We start from the raw sequence: 23,013 nt of genomic DNA, 5'->3' as shown, positions 1-23,013 counted from the left end.
GCATGTGATGCACACTCCAGTGCATGCAACACATGCATTCCAAAAAAAAAAAATGTAAGAGCTTTTCATGGGTTAATATACTGAGGACCTGACCAAGAACCATCTTTCCATTTTGTTCTAAGGTTATGTTGAAATGTAAAGATGTATCTAGAACTATTTTAAAAGTTATGAGAAAATGATTTCCATCTGATTGTAGAACAACAATTAAAGAATTACCCTGGCTGATAATAACAAATTTCCATTTGTGCACTACTTCCTGTTGTGACCCAAATTGTCTATGACCCTAGCAACCATATAAGACAGATTCTTCATTCTCACAGTGAAGAAGCTCAGGTTCTGAGAAGGTCAATAAGTTACCCAAACCGCACAGCCGCTAAATGATGGAAGGAGGACTCCAACAGAGACAAGTCCAAATTGAGCCCTAGCTCCTAACCATGTATCCTACCTCCTCACCCCTCCATGTTCTGGAACAACAGCTGTAAATCGAGGCAAGGACCTGTTCTGTCACCAAGTCACCATGTGGTATGACTGATGTCCCTCAAAGGAATTCAGTGTTCTGAACAGTGCAGTCCCTCATTATCCTCTGACCATTCGCACTGGCCTTGTGACCCTGATTGGCAGTTTCTGGTACTCTGAGGAGTTTCATATCGGTATCCCAAGGCCTGTTTTCTGAGGGTTGCCTAGAAGGTAATTCTCCATTTTCCCTTTTACAGGGAACATTCACGTGTACTTTAAAAGCTAGGATGAACTAGACCACTGAAAATGATTAAAACCTTCAAAATGTAAGAATTCCAGACTGGACTGTAGCTTGGAGAACATGTGCTTAAAATATTCAGCGTCCTGGGTTTAATCTTTATATGAAATCTGATCAATCAATCAGTAAATTAATGAATTAGAACTTTAGTAGTCATAGACGTAAATTATTTTTGCCAGTCTCTGTGCTGGGAGCTGGGGCTACAGGTATGGTCCGGGCAATTGGGGTGACAGTCCATCAGGAGACAAGGGAAATCCCCAAACAAGCAGAAATTTTCTGTACTGGAAAACAATATTTTGGGGGAACATGTATACGATTTAGGCACTTTCTTGGTTTTCCCATCCCTGCTTGTTTCTCTCAGAACCTGTCACCATTTGCCATATCAGGAAGCCAGAGCAGTGGGATGTTCATAACACACAGCCTGGAACAGTCGCTCTGCAGTCAAACCCCGACTCCATCCGTTAGGGTTGCATGATCTTGGAAGCTACACAAATCCTCTCTGCCTCAGTTTCCTCATCTGGAAAAGGTGGATACTAACAGAACCAATACTACTTAAGTCCTATGTCATGAGAATACAGGTGAATAATGGCCAGAGAAAATGTTTGCTATGATTACAATACATCTAATGTATAGTTGCTTTTTAATTATTCTTCTTTTTCTACTAGAATATCAAGTTTGGTGAGATACAAGATTTTTTTTTATTTCTTGTTGTATCCCTAGAATATGGACCAGTGCTGGTATTTAGTATATGTGCAGTATTTGTTGAATGAATGAATGGATTCCAAGTATGTCCACCTTCTCTTTCCATCTAACCTTGATTTCTCCTCTTATCTCAACCCATCCTACTCTCAGCTCCTGAATGACCACTGTGGTCATGTCCAGCATCCTTGAACCTACCCTATCTCCCAGAGGCCTGGCTGCCCCTTATGCCAGGACACCTTCTTTCTGGGCCTCAGGTTCACTGCTTGAGAAAGCATTCCATTAGGACTACGTGATGGCTTCCCCTGAAAGTACAAGTGGCATTCCTTTCAGTTCTCCCTGTAACCCCCAAATCACACATGGCTTGTCCAATGGGATCCAAAGAGGTGGCCATTAGGAAATTCCTAAGGTAACAAAATGTTCAGCCTCAAAAACACCTCAGGAGCATAGTGGGGTTCTCAAGACAGAGACAAGCTGGGGCTGAACCAAGACCAAGATAGCCTTGCTGCACGTCTGCCCTGATAAAAGACAAGAACAGGCCAACTCTCCGACCAAGACAGTTATTAACAGCTCAGCTCACCTCTCTACCTTCTTTAAAGCTGTTTTGCCAGAACCAAAGGAGGGAAGAAGCTATGAGCAGTCTGCAGTGATCACAGCTACCACGAGTAGTTCACAGTGATTGGGAAGGATGGGTGGTCAAGGCCCTGATGTTCACAGGATGACAAGGGTCCTGCTGGGGATTCAGTTTGTCTGCAGAAGACCTGTATCCCACAGGTCTGAGCTTCCACACCCAGAAGCTGGGGACTGAGGAAAATCCTGTTTTCTCTGGTGTAGATTCAGAAAGAAACATTTTCCTCAGGTTTGTAAACAGGATTCTGGGAACATACATTCACAGAGACAGAACGAATTGTGCCCTTCTGCCCCAATTCATACATCAAAGGCCTAACTGAAGGCAAATGTTTGGAGATAGGACCTTTAAAGGGATAATTAAGTGAAATCATCAGGATAGGGCCCTAATCCAGCTGGACTGGGGACTTTATTAGATGTAGAAGGGACACTGGGATGCTCATACACAAAGAAAAGGTCATCTCAGGATATAGGAAGAAGACAGGCATCAGCAGCCAAATAGAGAGTCCTTAGAAGAAAGCAAATGGGCCAGAATCTTGACTTTGGATTGTGAGCCTCCAGAACTGTGAAGAAACAAACTTCTGTAACATGAGTCACCTAGTTTGTGGCATTTTGTTATGGCAATCCTAGCAAGGTATACACAAGGGAACAATAGCTTTATTGACAAGCTTGTTTTTCTCACTGCACAATTCTAACAAACTACATAATTTACTTACTGTTGCCCATCATCCCCCATGTGAATGTATTAACTTCATAAGCACAGGGTTCTGCTGTATCTGTGAATGTTTCCAGATGATCAGAGGAGAACCTGACAGGCAGCCTCCAGCAAAAGTCAGAATGAGACATTCATGTGCCTCTATCCTTGTTTACTGACTGAATGAATGGACAGCAAAAGAGGTTTGTAGGGAGCAGGCAGAAGCTCACCAACGTGAAAAATCTGCTTCTGCCATCTACCTTCTGTACATGTATGAAAATATAATGTATGCTAATTAATGTATACTAACTGGTTAAAAAACAATACACATATACTGTTGTCATGCAGTCTAGTAGTATCAACATTTTACCATTTCAACTAGAACTGTAAATACCTTAATTCTATTAAAGAACAGAATTCAGTTCACCTAGCCTTTGAAAAAATAATACAAGAAGGAAGGGAAAAATGGAGAGAGTGAGGGAAAGGGAAGGGGAAGCAAGCAGACAGGAATGGAAAGTAGGTAAGAGCAATATACTTTTGACTTACAAATAGCTCATGTTGACAAATACAGTTCCTACATTTGGGGTTTTTAAAAAATTTGTTTACCTTAGGAGAGAATTGTTTGTATTTTTGAAACAAAGGTCTTCCTATGTAGTGGCGGCTGGCACGGAACTCACCATCCTCCTACCTCTCAAGCACTGGGATTACAGGGGTGTACCACCGCACCCAGCATGGAGGTCTGTTTTATCACTGTGAGCAGTGCTGGCTTCCTCATCTTTCCAGATCACCTGCTACAACTCCAGTAGTAAGAATACAGTTAAAACTTTGTAGCATTTGGCTGGGGCATTGTTGTACACACCTGTAGCCCCAGATAGTCAGAAGGTTGAGGCAAGAGGATAGCTTGAGCCCAGCTTCGCGGTCAACATAATGAGACTCTATAAGAAAATTAATTTAATTTAGGAAAAACATGTGTAAGTCTTTAGGAGGTGAAGAACCCTGAGGGATCTCACCTGGGCCAGCGATTCCATCAAGTTCCGCACAACCTTGTCCTGGTCTTCTGTCAGGATCCTGTGAAGGGTAGCTCGCCTTTCACTATCCTTCCTCAGCATGAAGAACCCAGAGTCTTTTTCTTCAGGGGAAGGGGGCGCACTGTGATCTTCAAAGTTTTCATCTGGAATGCTGTAATCATTGGTGCAGCGTAAGTCATAGCGTCCTTTATAAAATGACATACTTCACAAGGTACTTCTCTCACCCCAAATAAATCAGGTCTTTACCCCAAAAAGAGAGTCCGTATTCCTTTCCCATCCTTTTCTCCACAGGACTTGGCTCTGGTTTTGAAAGAGAAGGGGTCCACCTTCAACTCTGTGTCAGGTGACACGGAGCCATACTCACTGCTGCTGCTGGTATCTTCCACCAGGACCGGGACAGGCAGGGAGATACTTCTAAGATACTCTGTGATGGGAGGAGGAAAAAAAAGTAATGAATCCTTTTGAAACTTTGCACATAACAAACACCTGTGGAAGAGACCAGTCTCCTTTGTCATGCTGGTGAGTGGCAGAATCATGCTCTGTATAGTTATGTGATCAAGGTCCTGGGCCTTGCTCAGTGTAATCCAGGTAGGGAGGGGTAAGGCCAGGAAAGGGCCTCCTGGACACTGAAAGGAGTATCTCCCAGGGTGGAAACACCAGGTTGTAGGCTGGGTGGGCCCTGGCTTTGAATATCCTCATTTTCATTGATGACTTAAGTTAGTATTAGCAGTTTTCAGTTGCCACATCTAGAAAGTACAAGATGAGATGCACAGTTTTTAAACCCTGTCCTTCAGAGATGTCAGGGTCCACCTTAGCAGTTAGAGCTACCTTGGAAGGGTGAAGAGTGGGATGCTGTGGGTCTAGGCCACAGGTTCAACCCTGCTTCACCTGAAAAAAATATGCTGACTGCCACATGTCATGGCAGCTTGAGGATGTATATGAAAATGCATTCTCTGCTAACAAAATTTTGCAAACTAAGGAGTCAAGTAATCTGTAAGGCCTTTCCTGGTTGTAGACACTGTGATACCATTTGGGTGAAGACTAAGATAGCACAACAGGAATTGCCTACCTTTCACTGAACACTGATTTTTTAAAGGTAGTAATTTTTGCAGAAACATATTTAATGTCTCAGCATCAAAAACATCTTTTACTAAAAAAAGGCAGGTGTAGTGCTATAAAAAAGACTTCATGGTTGCTTGGAAACCCCTTTTTATTTAATTTCTCTTAAGCTGGTTTGAGTAAAAAAACTGCCTGAGTCTTGAAGACAGTAGGTAGTCAGCCAACAGTGACTCCTGTCCCTGTTCACCAACACTACCCAGTCAGTAATCATTAACAAGGGTATTGGTCATGGACACCCAGATAAATGGACATATCTCTGGTTCACAAACATCTGAAATTTAGACAAATATTCTACTTTCCTTTCTGCTGTTATGAAAAAAATACCCTGGCAAACAGCTTACAGGAGAAAGGGTTTAATTTTAGCTCAGAGTTCCAAGTTCAAATTCATCACTTTTGGGAAGTCAAGAAGGCAGGAACTTGAAGCAGCTGCATCACATTCACATTCAAGAGCAGAAAGCAACAGATGAATGCATGTATGCCAGCACCCACCTCACCTTCTCCACTCTTACGTACTCTAGGACCCAAATCTAGGGATCAGTGTTCCCTACCATTGAGAGGTCTTCCCACCATAATAGTCGAGATCAAGACAATGCTCCCTAGACATGCCCACTGGCTAACCTGATCTAGACAATCTCTCATTGAGACACTCTCCCAGGTGATTCTAAATTGTGTCAAGGTAACAGTAAAAACTAACCATCACAATAGGCCTTCCTTCCTTATTCCTTTCCTTCCACCCTCCCTCCCTCCCTCCCTCCCTCCCTCTCTCCCTGCCTTCCTCCTCTCCTCCAAATACTTTCAGATTCTGGACCTTAACGTGTGTGTGTGTGTGTGTGTGTGTGTGTGTGTGCATGTGCGTGTGTATTGTATTATATGTGCACATATAAGTAAAAGAAAATATACAAAAACATGTCATAACATTAATGATAGTTATTTCTATTAGTTGTGATTTAGTGTAACTATAATTTTATTTTCCCACATTTGCTACAATAAACAAGTATTTTGTGTATGTGCACACAGATGCATGTGTATGTGTGCACACATATGTATGCACTTGTGTACATATGTCAGAGGATAACATCTGGTGTTCCTCAGGCACTATCCACCATTTTTTTTTTTTTAAGACAGGGTCTCTTATTGGCACTTGGGATGCCGAGGCAGGAAGATGTCAAGTTCAAGGCCAACCTAGACAAGTAGAAAGTTATAAAGCAGTGAGGCGCTGTCTCCCCTAAAAAAAGAAGGAAGCAGTCAGACATGGTGGCACACACCTTTAATCACAGAACTCAGGAGATAGAGGCAGGCAGATCTTTGTGAGACCAAGGCCAGCCTGGTCTACATAGCGAGTTCCAGGTCAGCTGGGGCTACAGGGTGAAGTCTCAAAAAAAGCAAAACAAAACAAAACAGCAAAGAAGCAACATTATTACCAATTATATTTCAAAAACAGAGTTGATGCATATTGAAAATAAACAGATTAATTCTATCTAGAACACTACAAGAAATGGTGCTCTGCCATGTGTCTCTGTACATGAACATGTGTCACTCTAAAGAAAGGAAGTGAGGCTTGAGTCAGTCTGCTTTTTACCTCTTTGGTTTCATTATGTCCTTTGGTTAGCCAGCAATGAGAAAGCCTGCGTCCTGTGAATTTTAAGGTTGCTATGGATACTGATTGCCTATAAGAAGGCATAATGGGGTAAAAGTGTACATGTTTAAGGGTGGAACCCAGTGCCTGTCATTATGGCTCATCTCAGAAAGAAAAGGACTTCTGTGGAGCCTGTGTGCACAGCTTCTCCTCAGCCTGATGGGAAATTAGTGAACCTGGTTCTAAATTGCTTCTTCTCTGTGAGGCCCATCTTCATCACAGACTATTTGCGAACAGGACTTGCTGATGGACTGAAGTGAGGGATGTTAAGATGAGAAATCAAAATGCCCCCAAGGCTTCTGATTTACAAAATGAATGGACTTTCATGCTATTTATCTAATATAATGAGAAAGAATACAGGTTGAAAAGGAAATTCTTTTTAGTGGACAAAGGGTATTATCTGGTGATTCAGTTTTCAAAATAAATAGGGCAATTGGGTATGGGTCTGAGGCTCAGAAGAAGTTTGGATTCACCCACTGTTTATGTGGAATTTAAAGCAAAGGGGTGATATAACTTGGGAATAAATGAGAAAGAAACAGAAACCTGGGCCTTTCACTATACCAGCATTTTGTGGGAAAAGGAGGAAAAGAAAGCAGGAAAGGTGAATGAAAAGGAACAGCCATGGGGCAGGAAGAAAACAGGGGATGAGGTACTAGCAAGTCCCGCACAGGCAGGGCTAACACAAGAGAGAACAGCCATTCAGGCCAGAAAGTTCTGAGAAGTTAAATGAATTGAGAAAAGTCCTTGGAATGGCCTCCATGAATCTCACGGGTGATCTTAGCCAAAGTAGGTTCAGTGGTCAAGTGGAAGGGCAGGTCAGGAATGAAAAGTAAAGACCTAGAAACACTGTACTTCATGACATGAAGCTGACAGGAGCGAAATAAAGCAAAGGGTTAGTCAAGGGGATGCCAGAAGATCAGTTCATGGGAGAAGACACTGGAGCCACGCATATGAAACTTACAGGAGAGGCCAAGGCTGAGAGTAAAGGCCCACTTGGGCATTTGGCTTTTGAAGGAAGATAGATGCTTTTTGTTGTAAAGGGTAGGAAGAATGAGGAAAGGGGTGCTTTGGGGGGTAGATATACATGCTTATAGCAGAAATTCACCCTGGAGTGTTTGTCCTTCTCAAGTTCAGTGCTTTGCATGTCTGGAGGAAGTGGGTGCTTCCGTGAGGTAGCTTTCACTGTCAATGGAGAAGCGTGTGTGGAACTGTTTCCAAAGGAGCAAGCTGGCAGGCCCAGAGCAGCACAGAGGCCTGGATACCAGCTCAGAAATGGGAGTACTGGGTTCTCAGATTACAGAACAGAAGCTGGGAAGTGTTTCCAGTCCAGGTAGCCTTACTATTGATGTCTTGCCAAATACTATGAAGCCATGGCTATGGAGAGCTAGTTGTGGAAAATCTGGAAGCTGGGTGAACCTTACCCAAGACAGGCCACCTTGGAGGTCTGTCTCTAGAGGGTGACTCTTATTGCTCAATTTTAGGGGTTGATGGGAAGGTGTATTCAAAGTTCCCTACAAGATGATTTTATCAAGAGGCCAAGGTATAAGTTGGGGTGCAGAAGTGGTAATTAGCCCATCTGTGGATTGGACTGCAGAATGCTGAGAGTTTCAGTCTAGGGGAAGAAGAGGCTCTAATGTGAATAAATTGAGTTATGTTCACACTTTGGGAAAGTGGAATTAGGCAAATTCCACTTTAATTTCTATAAGGAAACCTCTAACTTCCTCTAAGAAAGATTCTCATAGCTATTTGAGAGCAACAGGGGCCTTCTAGGTTTTTCTTTTCAAGGTCAATCTAGAAACAAAGTTCCCCTCCAATACAAAGCCTCCTACTGGGTCAGCCTTCCTGTCTCCAGTTGCCCAAAGCCTGAATAACAGACAATGAATTTCAGCAACTTTATGAGTTATCTGACTTTCCTTGAAAGAATTCCAAGCTGCAAAACGCCAGAAGGGGCCAGGCATCTTAACTATTAGCAAGTACCCCAAGTGATCCAGGCAGAAGCATCTGGGTCTGAGCTACTTCTATGTGCTGAATATCTGTCTTCTATATCTCCTATACTCCTTGTGCTAAGTGCATAGAAGAGGTTTAAAAGCATTATTGAACAAATGCTATTAGATGAACTATTGTCCACTCAGTTCTGAGACTGATGAATGGTTTTACTATCCAACACAGTAGCTGGGAGCCTCAGATGGGGTATGTACACTAAGACTTAAATAAAATAAATATCCAGTGCCTCAGATGGTCACCAGGCTTTGAATGGGAGGCAGCCATATAGGCCTAGTTGCTACTGTACTAGATGGTGAAGGCACAGGACATTATTATCACAGAATTACAGACCCCAAATTATTAACCCATTGCTGGTCAGTAACAATTGTGAACAGAAGTTCCCAGAAAAAAAAATGTGCATCTTCAAATTGAGCCTTCTATAGGGATGATCACCTGATTAGAGATTCAATGATTGTGGAGAAATTTGGAATGTTGCAGGTCCAGAGACTAATTGCAATTTATCTTGGACCATCTTTGGCCCCCTAAATCCCTTGTCTACTTCTGTGTCTGACCTAACATCCTGTAAGTAACAGTTAAAAATAACCTTGTGGAATGTATTAACTTAACAAAACCCTAGCTTCCACCAGCCAAAAGACTTGAGTGTTATTAGATAGCATCTGAGGCTTATAGCTGAGATTTCTGTTTTGCTATAACTGTATGTTTACTATGTTCACCAATGTATTTGAAAAGTGCCTTGATTTATGACTTTCTTTGTTGTTACTATAAAAACCTCATGAAATTGCTTCTATGTTGGAACATGGAATTTGGGATGATCTAAATCTATGTACCTGGGCCACGGTCACCCATATTTGGCTCCATAATAAACTGTTTTCTCCTTTGAGGTAAGAGGCTGGGTGAACATCACAACTCCAGATCAGGCTCTTTCCTGGCTCTCTCCCCCTCTCGACTAATTCTTTAGGTGTACATGAAGAGCCCCTTAGCATCTGAGTCTGAATACTGCTTTCACCTTCATCTCTCATGCCTGTATTTTAACTACCAGCAATGCTGAGCCACCACAGTTCCCATAATACACAATATGCTTTCACACATCCTAACAATCACTTGTGCTAGGAGTGGCCTTGGCTGCCTTCCCTCTTTCCCTCCACATGTTCATGACAAACACATGTTCATCCTTATTCATCAGGTCCCATCCCATTACAATCTTCCTTGAGACCACATATGCAGACTGACTTCAATCACCTCTCCTCCTTTGCAACTCCTTCTGTACAGGTTAAATTATACCATGGTGTAGGTGATTTTTTTTTAAATTTGTATCTTCCCTATAAGAACAACCAGACTTTAAGTCAAGAGCTCTGCACTAATCATAATTATATATTGAGGGTCCAGAACATTTCCTGCACACAAAGTAAGCACATAATAAGTACTTAAAGTGACTTATTTAGTTCTTTGTGACTGGAGAGCTACTGAAATTAGAGAAGTCAAGTGCTATGGTTTAAATTCAAAACACATGTTGAAATTTTAAGATGCTGAGAAGCAGGCACAGGTAGAACCATTAAGTGGTGACTGGGTCTTGAGGGCTTTGCTTGCTCTATTATAAAATGCCCTCTGGCCTTCCTCCCTGTTCCATGCCATCATGAGATACCATGCACATCCTCAGGACTCTTCTCAGAGAGACTTCCAGAACTGTGAGCTAAATTAACCTCTTTTCTTTCAAAGTTCCCAATCTATGATACTCAGTTATAGCAACAGAAAATAGACTAAGACATCAGGGGAAGGAGCATCTCACCATCTTATCTTCCAACTCCCAACCACAAGACAGAAATGGGTAAATAGCCTATGAGCTGGAGACTGATTGCTACTGGGAGAGGAAGAGTATGCCCTACTTATGATCTCTAGATGGGATGACTAGATTCCAGTGGATGAATTTGCACCAAAGGACATCTAGGTACAAGTGCTTGACTGGATAGGACTTAACGTATGTGATGGAATACATGAGGTCTGGTGGGAGGGATAGGGAAATGGATGGGAGAGGGGATCTGAATTTGAGTAAGAATTGTTGTATGAAATTAGAAAGCACAATAAAAAATTTAAAAAATTGCAATGACAGTGTATTAAAAAAAAAAAGACACCAGGGAGAGAGGAGTCTTGTGGCCTATTATCTGGAAGACTATAATCATGGTCATAGTTTTAATTGATAGTAGAGGAAAGGTCACAGGAAGACCAGAGAACAATCAGAGGAGATTTTTGCTCCCAGTTAGGTTAGCACGAGTTTAGTTACTAAGACTAAGGGAAGTGTTAGTGAGCCTTGGCAGCTGTGCAATTATATTCCTTCAGCCAAGAGTCTACTGGGAAAGTAGGGGCTGGCCCTTCTTTCGGGGCCCACAACCTTGTCTCAAGAGAGGACTGATTAAGGGGGGATAATCTCTCATGGGGGGAGAGCTCAGAGAATATAGGAGGCCTGGGGAAGTTCTGACAGGAAAATCAGGAAGGCCCTGAGGGAAAGAGTAGGAGACCTGCAGACTGTGGGTCACAATTCTTAATAAGCTACTGGCAGGGGCCTGAGTACAGGAGGCCTGAGCAAGTCAAGAGGAGTAGCAGAAATAGTAAATGCCTTTAAAGTGCTTGTATTTGCCATATGTGGGCTCAGTTCATCTTCGCAACCCCATGAGCAGGTGTCTAGTGGGTTCCGTTGGAGAGTAAGTCATGTTCAAGGCCATTTAGTCGACAAGGGAACCCAGCTCTGACCCAATACCCATTTACTGACTCTATAAAAATCTTAAGATTCTATAATACCTCAATTAGGGTTAGACCATAAAGCTAGCACAGAATCCAAATTCCTGCTGAATTCCTCTGGGCACAGAGGGAGAGGGCACATGGGAGCCACAGTTGACCAGCAGAGATAACCTTACGTCTCATGCTCAATCTGAGGTTCATGCTCACTGAGAAAATTGTGGGCAGAGTGCAGCTCACCAAGTGAGCATAGCTGAGTTGACAGAAGTTAATGTATGTGCGACAGGAATCTGTTTCCTGTGAATGAAAACCATAGCACATGAAAGGGACCAAACAATCCCAGACTAAGCTTCTGGGCACAGCCCCAAGGCTCTTCCAGGATACAATTTTATTCTCAGAATCAAATCTTGGAAGTATTGTTACTAGCACAGAGTGACAACTAAAACAAGTAGGCTATTGCATGTCACATATAAAACAAGTGGCTCAGAGGGATCAAAAACAACCTCTGAACAAGTAAGGCTGCTCAGAAGGCCAACAAGTACCTCAGGGTCTCTTGTGAAAATGTAGAGGCTGCTTTCAATATCCTAGGCTGTCTATGGAGAAGGGAGGTAGTAAAGTAAGCCCATCCCTCTTCATCTTAGAGCCCATCCTCAACTCTTAGAATTACAGAAGGAAAACTGGAGGGGCTGTGCCCAGGACACCCCAGTGAATGGGCTTCTATGCCAGGCTGACTGGTATTTAGGTATCTGAGAAACCTGCAAAGACCTGCCTACTCCCTGCCCTTGAATGCATATGCAATGGACATTAAACAACCCTGCATTTCTATCAACCCCTCAACCAGCCTAGGGAAATCAAAAACCATGTTCCTTTTTTTACTATTCTTTGAAATGCTTTAGTTGGCTTGAGAGCAAATTGAATTTCCTGGTTATGACCTGCAAAAGCTGACCTGAGAAAACAAAACCACAACTCTTGACCACTACAGTACTATATCTTAAGATACCGGGAAGGTATATGACACTGACCTTTTCACAAGTGATTAAGAGGCCAATTGGCTCCTAGAACAGAAGGCATGGGCTTCGCCCAAACTGAAGATTTCAAACACAGTCACCACCTTGCATTTAGGGAACAATCACTTATGCCTCCATTACAGAAGAGAAAGGTGACATGTTTCTGAAGCAATGAGCAGAGCAAGACCCACAGCTGCCTGCGTCCTTAGTACTCAGAAGCCTATCTTGTAAGCAAGGGAGAGGAGGTATTTTATGGAAGGTGTGGAGTTTATCATGATTTGGTAATCCTCAGTTCAGTAGTTAGTTTTGATACAAACTAAGTCATCAGGGGAGGAGGAACCTCAGCTAAGGAACTTCTATCAGATTGACCCAAGGGCATATCTGTTGGACATTTTTTTTGACTGTTAATTGATGTAAGAGGGCCCAGCCCACTGTGGGTAGTGCTATCCCTGGGTGGGTACTCCTGGCTGTGTAAGAAAGGTAGCTGAGCAAGCAAGCCAAAGGAGCAAGCCAGTAAGCAGCATTCATGGTCTTCAGTCCCTGCCTCCAGGTTCCCGCTTTGAATTCCTTCGTGACTTCTGTCAAAGATGGACTATGCCTTGGAAGTGTAAGATGAAGTAAACCCTCCCCCCACCACACTTGAGTTGGTTTTGGTCAGCGTTTTATCACAGCAACAGAAAGCAGACTAGAACACTGGGCAAGGATAAAAGTCAGCTCACCATTTGATCCAGTCGAGAGAGCTGTGGGAAGAAAAGCAAACAGCAACATAATCACACGTTGAGTTTGTTAAACTGGGAAATCAACAAAAAAGTAAATGCTTGAAGTGGGATCAATGTCCTTTCCAAATATTCAATTTGATCATCTTTATCCAATAGAAACATCCAAAATGCCAAGGGCAAACAGATCCTTTACTTGCTTTTTCTTTCTGAAATCACTTATGGAAGTTACTAAAAAAATTCACTGATATTTTATACTACTGTTTTAATTAAGCTAGAAATCAACCAACCTGCATGTCTTCTCTCCTTCCTTCCTTTCCTTTCCTTTCCTTCCCTTCTTCCCTCCCTCCTTTCATCCCTTCTTTTTTGTAATTATTCAGAAAGATATTCTCTGAGGGGCAGCAAGTATTCAAATTAAAAGACCATATTACGCCGGGCATGCTGGCACACATCTGTAGTCCCAAGCACTTGGGAGGCAGAGGCATAAGGATCTCTGTGAGTTCGAGGCTAACCTGGGTCTACATAGCAAGTTCCAGGCCAGCTGGGGCTACAGGGACCCTGTCTCAAAAAGACCAAAAAAAAAAAAAAAAAAAAAAACCAAAAAAAAAAAAAAACAAAACACCAAACACCTACATAGTGAGTTCCAGGCCAACTAGGGCTACAAAAAAAAAAAAAAAAAAAAAAAAAAAAAAAAAACACCAAAAAAATAACAACAAAAATCCCCAACAAAATAACCAACTCCCCCCACACAAAAAAACATATTATCTAAATGGCTTGGAAATTTAATAATTCTGTTGTAGACCATAGCCCATTAGTGGCAATTGGAGTTTCAGCTCTAAAGTACTACTTTTTACCTCTTTCACACTTTAACCTTAGGATTCCCAATACTAGAGTGTACTCAATGCTCATACATTAACTATAATTATGTGATGGAAGATTGTTATGCATGAAGTCCCACCCAACATTGGTGAAACAAATGATAACATGGCTCCCTGACACAGACCCAAATGCCTGAGAACACTATGCTGTTTGCAGCAATTCTCAGTGACATTGTAAACTGATGTTTACTTCTGGAAAATTTTTCCTCTTAAAAGCTTAGGATTTAATAGTTGACCCATATCCTCCTCATGCAACCACATACCTGAAAGCTTGGGCTGTGTCTTTTTCTTTTTGCTGGAAACTTTTAAGAACTCATCAATAAGCAAGTCATCAGCACAGGCTCTCTTGTCAGGGTCTGGTTCAAAACACTTCAATATAAATGCCTTGGCCTCAGCAGACATGGACTCTGGGATCTCAGGGTGGACCTTAAACATCCCCACCTGAGGCATAAACAAAAGCAATATGTGTCCCCTGAGTGAACATCTCATCACCTGGGACGCATCGCTTATCACCTAGTGTGACGAGATCATTCATTATATACTACAGGTCCTCACTCCCTCTCCTTCTCCCTCTCCCGCCCTCTCTCCCTCCCCTCTTCATCTCCCTCTCCCTCTCCTCCCTCTCCATCTCTGTCTCCCTCTCCCCTCCCTCCCTCCCTCCCTCCCTCTCCTTTCTCATGCTAGAGATCAAACTCAAGGCTTTATGCATCCTGGCACTGAGCTATATTCCCAGCCAGCTGCTCATGGCTTTTCCCCAGGAAGTTTGGGATGTGCTTTCTGTAGATTACAGGAAGCTTACAGAGTGCTTTTGTAACTTTAACAACTACATAGGAAGAGTAACTGGCTTAAGACAGACAGTGCAAAATAATGAGACAGTCCTTCAGAACCCCGGAATACATTAGTACTCTGGCACTCAAAAAAAGCATTTTAGGCTTTCTCACTCTCCCTGGGAATTTTGGTGGCTGCTCTGGTTTGGGGATTGTAGTTGCACCTTAGGCAGGAAGATGGTGGCCACAAAGAAGATGAAAAAGTCTGTGGAGTCAATCAATTCTAGGCTCTAGCTTGCTATGAAAAGTGGAAGGTTTGTCATTGGTTTGACACTAGAACCTTAAAAGGGAATAAGCCTTGCTTAGTATCCCCAGGAAAAGAATTCTCACAAAAGATAGAAAACTTGTTAATGTTATTATGTCTCATAATTATTACAAAAAGAAAATGAGAATGTAAAAGATGTTAAAAGGATATGGGAATGGAGATATTTTCCAAAACAGACAGAAAAAATGAGAAAGCCCAAGCAAGTGATCAAGGTTTGTGTAGGTTTCTTATGATATATAAAGGATGAGACAAAAATAATATACACATAATCTTAAAATTTCTAAGGTCATAGTTTAGTCAATTAGTTTAAGGAACAAAAGTAATATCTAGTCAAGGTTTATCTGAGAACATTTGGTTTTTTACCCAAGCTTTATCTACATAGCACATGGTAATTACAAGTACCAGACTGACAGAACTAACCTTATTGGATCTTTAACAGCCATACTTTGAGGCCTATACTAACGTGGTAGTAGGGACTTAAAGGACGGTTTTTACCCCTTGCCCTCCAAGGTCAACTAAGTTCCAGGGGACTATGGCACATCTCTCAAAATGTCCTGTAACTGTGGTGAGTCACCTGTCCTCTTGTTCAGGGAAACCATGGAGATCCCCACCACATGGACCTGAACCAGTGTCCAGTCTACTCAGAAGAAACATTTCCTTCATGCTTCCAAGTGAAGCCAGCAGAACCTTTGACTTATCTTCACATAGATGGAACTGGTAAAAGAAAGGATCCAAGGACTCCTCCCAAGCCCATGTGACCCCTGAGGAACAGATCCTCAAATGACCTTAAGTATAAATATTAATTGATTTAGTTGGGCCAACTGTATGTCTTAAACACCCAAAGGAAAGTATAACCAAAGAGTAAAGTGATCAGTATATTTCTTTAAGAGTTCAAGGGATTATACTTCTCAGACATTAGGCCTAAGTCCATATAAAAAGTTTTTAAACAATTATCTCTCATTGATGATTTTGTTCTGAATCAGAAAGTTCTGCTCAGATGTAAGACTTCAAATCTTGGTCTCCAATACTGTAGTGCCCACCTGTAGCTAAGGGAGACAACCCATAATTGTTCTAAAATGATGGATAAATTTGTTTTTCCCCCTGTCTAGAAGCCTTTGAGAGGGAACTGACATTGATACATGAAGTTATCAGAAAAAAAGTGATGGGAAATACGGGAGGAGTTGGAGGGGAGGGAGTGGGCATGGATTTGTTCAAAACACCAAAACACCTTATATGCCTGTATGAAATTCTCAATAAATTATTTTTTTAAAAAAGAAGAAAAGTGGAAGGTTTGTGCTGTTTTTTTGTTTTTTTTTTTTAAATGAGAAGGAACTCAATAGAGGGATGCTTTTGGAAACTCTCGTCAAGAAAATTCCTGATGGACTCTCATGTGAACATTTGAAATTTGCCCTGTTCTGACTTTTTTCTAGTTCCCTATCTGGAACTTGTAATGCTTATTACTCTTGCCTTTACTTCTTCACATCTCCTATTCACTAGTCAAGGGCTTTCTTTTCCCCCTACAGATAAGAGTTATGCAACTTGGGAGTCTTTTAGATAGACCCACTGGAGGGGTACCCCAATTTCCTTGCCCTGCACCCCTGTTCAGCATGGAAGAAGCCAGAGTGGTCTGCATCCGGATTCCCTATCTGCAAGCTGGGTAACCTCTTCAGAGGATGGTGTGATAAGAATAGGAGGTAGGAATTGGTTAGGAAGTTAGTGTAAAAAGACCCCAAAGAAAAGTAGTCAGCTTCTTGTCTAAGAGTCCAAATGTCCTTGGGTCTCTTAGCAACATATTCCATTCCAAAGGTCAAAATATTGAAAGTATTTGGAAGCTTTTATCTAATCCCTAAAATATTTTAGGACTACCTCTTCAGAGGGGGTAATGTTAGAGTAGCAAAAAGTCCCATTAAAAAAAAAAAGAAGAAAGAGTACATGAAATTTTCAGAAAAAAAGTGATGGGGAGATATGGGAGGAGTTGAAGGGAAGGGAGTGGGCATGGATTTGATCAAAACACCTTATATGCCTGTATGAAATTCTCAATAAATTATTTTTTTAAAAAAGAAGAAAAGTGGAAGGTTTGTGCTGGAGGGCAAGCAGACTCTGAAGATGACCAAACTGGGCAAAGCCAAATTGGTCATTCCTGCCATCAACTGCCAGCTTTGAGGAAACCTGAACTAGAATACTCTGTCATGTTGGTCAAAACTGGTATCCATCACTCAAATGGCAATAATATTGATTTGGGTACAGCATGTGGAAAAACTACGGAGTCTGCACACTGGCTATCATTGATGCAGGTGATTCAGATATTATTGGAAGCATGCCAGAACAGACTGGTGAAAAGTAAACCCCAAAAGTTTTTCTTTAATAAAATCTTGCCAGAGGTTATTTTTCAAAAGATGAGACCTCTGGGTTTCTCAGAATAGGTATGTTTCAGACATTTTGCTGGGATTTTTCCATTTGTGAATCTCACTGAATCCTCTCGACAACTCAGCGGATTAAATATTGTCCCTCTTACACTAATGAAGAAAGTAAGGCACTGGAGGGATGAGGTTGTATAGCTAAGAAAGGGTAGATTTTGGTTTTGAACGCTGATTTGTTTGGGTTAAATCCACGTTTTTTTTCCTTACTGCACAATTTGTGTTTCCCATCTTAAATCACCTCCATCAAGAAATATTTAAAAGTGCTTTAAAATTAAAATATTCTTTATATCATAATTGGAGTTTACATCCTACTGTTGTTATTCTAAAATATTAAAAGAGTATTTATCTCAATTTTATGTGTATAAGTGCTTTGCTTGCATGTATGTATTGTACCCATGTCATGCAATGCCCACGAAAACCAGAAGAGGGGCATTGGATCCCCTGGATCTGGAGTTACGAATGGTTGTTAGCCACCGTGTAGGTGCTGGAAATCACACCTGGGTCCTCTGCAACAACAGTCAGTCCTCTTAAGTGCTGAGCCATCTCTTCAGTCCTCTAAAAAATTTTTAATGGGGCCAGAGAGATGACTCACTGGGTAAAAGTGCTTGTTATCAAGCCTGTCAACCTGAAAGAGATCCCTGGAGCCCCTGGTAAAAGGAGAGCACAGACTCCTGAAAGTTGTCCTCTGGCTTGTATGCATGCACATGTGTGCACACATACACACACGCACCAAAATAATAAAAATTAAAAACATTTTGTTATATATAAATATGTTCTTATAAACAATAATATACTTATTAAAGCTATATTCCTTAAAAAAGCCATATTCCTTAAAAAAATCATATTCCTTAAAAAATCCTATAATACATTGTTTTTATCTCCATTTTGTACCTAAGGAAACTAAGGTATACGGAGGTTAAGTCATTTGTCCAAAATCTCAAGTATCCTGACCATCTTAGGTCCTATATCTGAACACTGTCAATCAGTTTCAGACACTACATGATTCCCTACATGATCTGGTCTCTCTGAGATAGTACCACTTAGCATGAGTACCTGTGGCTGGCCTACGAGCAGCACATCATGTTGTTACATAAGAACCACTACACGCTGGGTAATAAAGCAGCTCTAGTAATGCTCTAGAGACAGGCAGAAAGTTGAGAGATGAGCTGAGAAGAGAAGAGAAAGACAGCTCTTCACGTTAAGAAAAACTCCTTTCTTAGCTCGTCCAGGTTTGGGGACATTGCAGGATTTTTCTCCTCAGTGCTAGGGATGGAACTTGGAGCCTTGCAATACATTCCTTATTTTCTTTTATTTTTTTCTTTTTAAATTTTAAAAAAATATTTTATTATTTTTATTTATGTGTATGAGTGTATTGCCTGCATATATGTGAGTGCACCAGTGTTGTGCAATGCCATGGAGGTCAGAAGAGGGCAATGGATTCCCCTGGAACTGGGGTTAAGGACAGTTCGTAGTTGCCATGTGGGAGCTGGGAATCAAACCCAGGTCCTCTGCAAGAACAGTCAGTGGTCTTAACCGCTGAGCCATCTCTCCAGCCCCACATTTCCTTATTTTCATATCAGCTTGTCTTCAAGGGTAAAATAGGTCACACTGTGTACGAAAGCGGAAGGAGTGTAAGTAACACAGGGCCCCTTGCAAGAAGCCATATGCAGAAGGAGCAAGAGCTGAGCATGGGGGAGGAAGGGAGTAACAATGGAGCTCAGAGTCCTCTGTGCACAGAGGACAAGGCTGGAGTTTCTCTTCCTGGGTAATGAGTAACCTTGGAAAGGAGGACAGCAGAGACTCATGTCCAGTCCTCAGGCCCATTTCCATACCCTTTACACCAGGATGTAGGGGCAAAGAGGAGGGGGCTTCTCACTCTCCAGAGTTACTTATGAGTGAAAAAACAGACTGAAAGAACAAACATATGTAAATAAAGTTGACTTTGGTAATCATACCCTTTATGAAGTCTTCAAACACTTGTGGTAGGAGAAATAAGGAAAACATTGCTTTGATTTAATTTTGAAATGGATTTAAAATGTTTTTTTCTTTCATTCTTTGAGGTGCTAGGTGTTGAACCCAGGGCCTCATGAATGCTAGCAAAGTGCTCTACCACTGAGACACATTCCCAGCATCCCCCCGCATGTTCTTATATCCTCCTATATGGAAAATATTAACACTATTTATCACAGAGTCTAAGTCATCTTTTCTAGCATTGTGTGTCATTTATACTGTGCTGATAAAAAGTGGATCAAAGAAGTTACACTGAATCTCACTTTAGAACTGAGACAACTCGGGCTGAGGCAGAGGCCTCTGGGGATAGTGAACCTCCTGGAATCTGAATTGTGTCTAAGCATGTGTATTCTTAGACTCTTTCCCAAGAAAACAACCCTGGCATTTGCACATGCACATGCACGAAACATTCATTCTCTATGAAAATCTTTATTCCCTTTGGTTGTTGGTTTGACAAGTGACCTTGAACATGGCTGCTTGTGGCTCTCCTAGTTCATAAAATGGTGGTTTCCCTGTGGCCATTTCGATGATTGTGCAGCCCAAAGACCAAATGTCTGCAGCCTTTCCATAGCCTCGTGGTCCTTTATCAATTATTTCTGGTGCCATGTACTGAAGGGTACCTGGAAATAATTAAAAAACATTTCCACTTTAGAAAGGAAAAAAAAAATATGTGGATATCTAATGACCATTTCAATTTTTCTACACGAATAACATAATTTAAAAATATTATTCAGGTAGCCGAGCGAGGTGGTGCACGCATGTAGTCCTAGCACTCAGGAGCCAGAGGCAGGAGGATCTCTGTGAGTTCAAGGCCAGCCTGGTCTACATAGTGAGTTCCAGGACAGCTCGGGCTACAGGGAGACCCTGTCTCAAAAAGACCAAATTAAAAAAAAATTTATTCAGATCTTAATACTTCATCTTCTTTGAGATTCTGTTTTCTCTGCTGTTAATAAAAGTAGAAATAGAAATATTTATAGCCAGGCGTGGTGGCACATGCCTTTAATCCCAGCACTTGGGAGGCAGAGGCAGGTGGATCTCTGGGAGTTCAAGGCTAGCTTGGTCTACATAGGGAGCTACAGACCTGCTGAGGCTACAGGGAGACCTTGTCTCAAAAAGACCCCCCAAAATGGAGTACAGTTGAGGTATTGCTCCATTAGAATTCTTAGAGATAATTAGTCTTTGAGAATAACAGAGAACACATCAACACCTATTTTCTGTATTCAGTTCTTCCACTATATAGACTCTCATTATGTGCACTTGTAATTTTTTTCAAGCAAGATCTAGCTCATTCATTCATTTCTTTAGAGTTATATTTCCCAATTCTTGAATTGAGCACTTGGCTTATCTGTTTTCCTTTTGGAGAACATTATGGTAAGTGAAATAAGCCAGGAACGAAGACAAATCCCACCTGATCTCCCTCATATGGGGAATCTGAAAAGACTGGTGTCATAAAAGTTGAGACCCATGGTTACTAGAAGCTGAAGAACTAGGGAGAACAGAGGGATGGGGAAAGGTTGATCAACCGGTACTAAGTTATAATCAGATAGAAGAAATAAGTACTGATGTTCTACCCATAGTAAAGTGGCAGTGGGTAGCAATAATATGCTGTATGTTTCCAAGTTTACAAAAATCTAGACAAGGGGAACTTGATGTTTCCAGTACAAAGAAATGATGGATGTTTGAGCTGGCACACCTGCTTACCCTCATCTTAACACTAAGTAATGTATACATGTATCAAAATCATATATAACCACGGGTACCCCATTAGTTATACATTTTTTTTCTGTGTCAAGGTTAAAAAAAAAAACCTAGGGATGGGTATATGGCTCAGTGGGATTGTGCTTGCCTAGCTTGTGTGAAGCCCTAGTACAGGAAAAAAAAAAAAAAACCTTAGAAAAAATAAGTCATTTTTAATAATGACAGCACAAAGATTCTGAAAGCAGTGATGAAAAACAATTCAAATGATTTCTGGTTGTAGTTGCTTCTGTCTATCAGATATATAAAATTCCTGATGTACATCTAGGATCTACAGAGTAGATTTAACAGATCAAAGGCAGATCATGAACCTTCAAGCTGAAAGATGTGGCATGGTAGGAAGTGCACTTGATGAGGGAGAGCAAGGGCCCTTGATTGTAGTTCTAGCCTAGTACAGGGATGGTTGGGAGAGTGGCCAGAAACATACTATTTCCCTATCCTCAACTTCTGACATCCTTACTCTTAAACATAATATGACCAGTGCACAGGAACCCATCTGTGGTGGTTCGAATGAGGCATCCCCCATAGGCTCAAGTATTTGAACACTTGGTCAGTTGGTGACACTCTTTTGGGAAGGTCATAGAATCCCTAGGATGCTCCTTGCTGGAGAAAGCACATCTCTAGGGGCGGGCTTTGAGAGTTCATAGCCACCTCCCATTTCCAGTTTTTGCTCTTTGTTTCCTGTGTCTACTAGAAGATGTCAGTGCTCAGCTTTCTGTTCCCACCATTTCTGCAGCCACGCTTCCCTGCCACGATGGATTCTTATTCCTCCGAAAACTGTAAGCTAAATAAACTCTTCATTCCATAAGTTGCCTTGGTCATGGTGTTTTATTACAGCAACAAAAATGTTACTAACATACCACTGAAGCTGCCAAGTTGAATTACTTTGAATCTTGAGGAGTTTGCCCAAAGAGCCATTTTGGTATTTTCTGATTCATAACAAAAGTGATAGACATTTTGATAAATACATGAGATTTATAGGTGAAAACTGTACGTAAAGTTTCTCCCAACTTTTCCTATGAAACCCTCTATCATGGGCTGGACTGACTACTGTTCATAAAATAAAGGTATGCTGTTTTTCTGAGCATTGCCACCTTGTAAGACTTTCTCCTCCAGATTCCCCACCATATGGTAGTGGTTTCTGGATGTCACATACAACTGCACAAGTTTGCTCTTAGCTTAAAGTAGCAAAAGTACTGGAAGAACTCCTTTCCCCTGACCAAGGAAAGGGTAACCATGCACCCCAAAAGTCTTAGTACACTTAATACAAAATTGATATGGTTTCTTTTCACTTGAAGCTTTCCCCAAAGGGATAACTTTTAAAAAACACACGTTGAAGCTTGGCATTCCTATTTTTCTCTGAGACTAAAACAGAATTAGTTAAAGAATTTAAGTTATACTAAACTTGAGTACAAATGATAAAAAAATATTGAATTGATCAAATGATCAAAATAATAGTAAAAATTATACAATCCAAGAGATATCAATAATAAATTTTTCTATATCCATCAAATAATATTCTAAAGAGCACTATTTGCCAATTATGTATATGTCCATCAAAGAATAAGGGCTGAGGGGCTGGAGCAATAGCTCAGGAGTTAAGAGCACATACTGCTCTTGTAGAAGACCTTAGTTCAGTTCCTAGCATCCACACTGGGTGGTTCATAACCACCTGTAACTCTAGCTCCAGGGGATCCATGCCTCTGTGCACACCAGCATACATATGCACATACGCACACACAGACCTGCATACATAAGCATAATTAAAAATAATAAATACTTTTTTAAAAAGAATAAAGACTAAAAAAGCAGATTTAGACATGTATTCCTATTCTCTCTTCATT

The 23,013-nt window shown here is 41.3% G+C and overlaps 1 protein-coding gene and 1 pseudogene across 4 annotated transcripts in view; one reads left to right on the top strand and one right to left on the bottom strand.

Annotated features, from left to right (window-relative positions):
• The window catches only part of Map3k5 (mitogen-activated protein kinase kinase kinase 5), a 260,949-nt gene that overhangs the window by 27,848 nt on the left and 210,088 nt on the right, over positions 1–23,013 (bottom strand). For 3 of the 4 annotated variants that reach the window (XM_008822054.3, XM_029558128.1, XM_029558129.1), the window contains 5 exons: positions 19,877–20,034; positions 14,156–14,333; positions 13,018–13,038; positions 4,049–4,226; positions 3,785–3,953 (listed from right to left, as the gene is read on the bottom strand). In XM_008822054.3, the coding sequence (XP_008820276.1) occupies positions 3,785–3,953; positions 4,049–4,226; positions 13,018–13,038; positions 14,156–14,333; positions 19,877–20,034 (704 nt within the window). The remainder of the gene's footprint in view (positions 1–3,784; positions 3,954–4,048; positions 4,227–13,017; positions 13,039–14,155; positions 14,334–19,876; positions 20,035–23,013) is intronic. The other variant, XM_029558127.1, reaches the window with a different exon arrangement.
• On the top strand, positions 14,897–17,328 carry LOC108490146 (annotated as a pseudogene).

The sequence above is a fragment of the Nannospalax galili genome, unplaced genomic scaffold, assembly GCF_000622305.1.
Source record: "Nannospalax galili isolate Female #2095 unplaced genomic scaffold, S.galili_v1.0 scaffold186, whole genome shotgun sequence".
NCBI lineage: Eukaryota > Metazoa > Chordata > Mammalia > Rodentia > Spalacidae > Nannospalax > Nannospalax galili.
The sequence above is the reverse complement of the archived record's forward strand: the minus strand, read 5'-3'. Positions and strand labels throughout refer to the sequence as shown.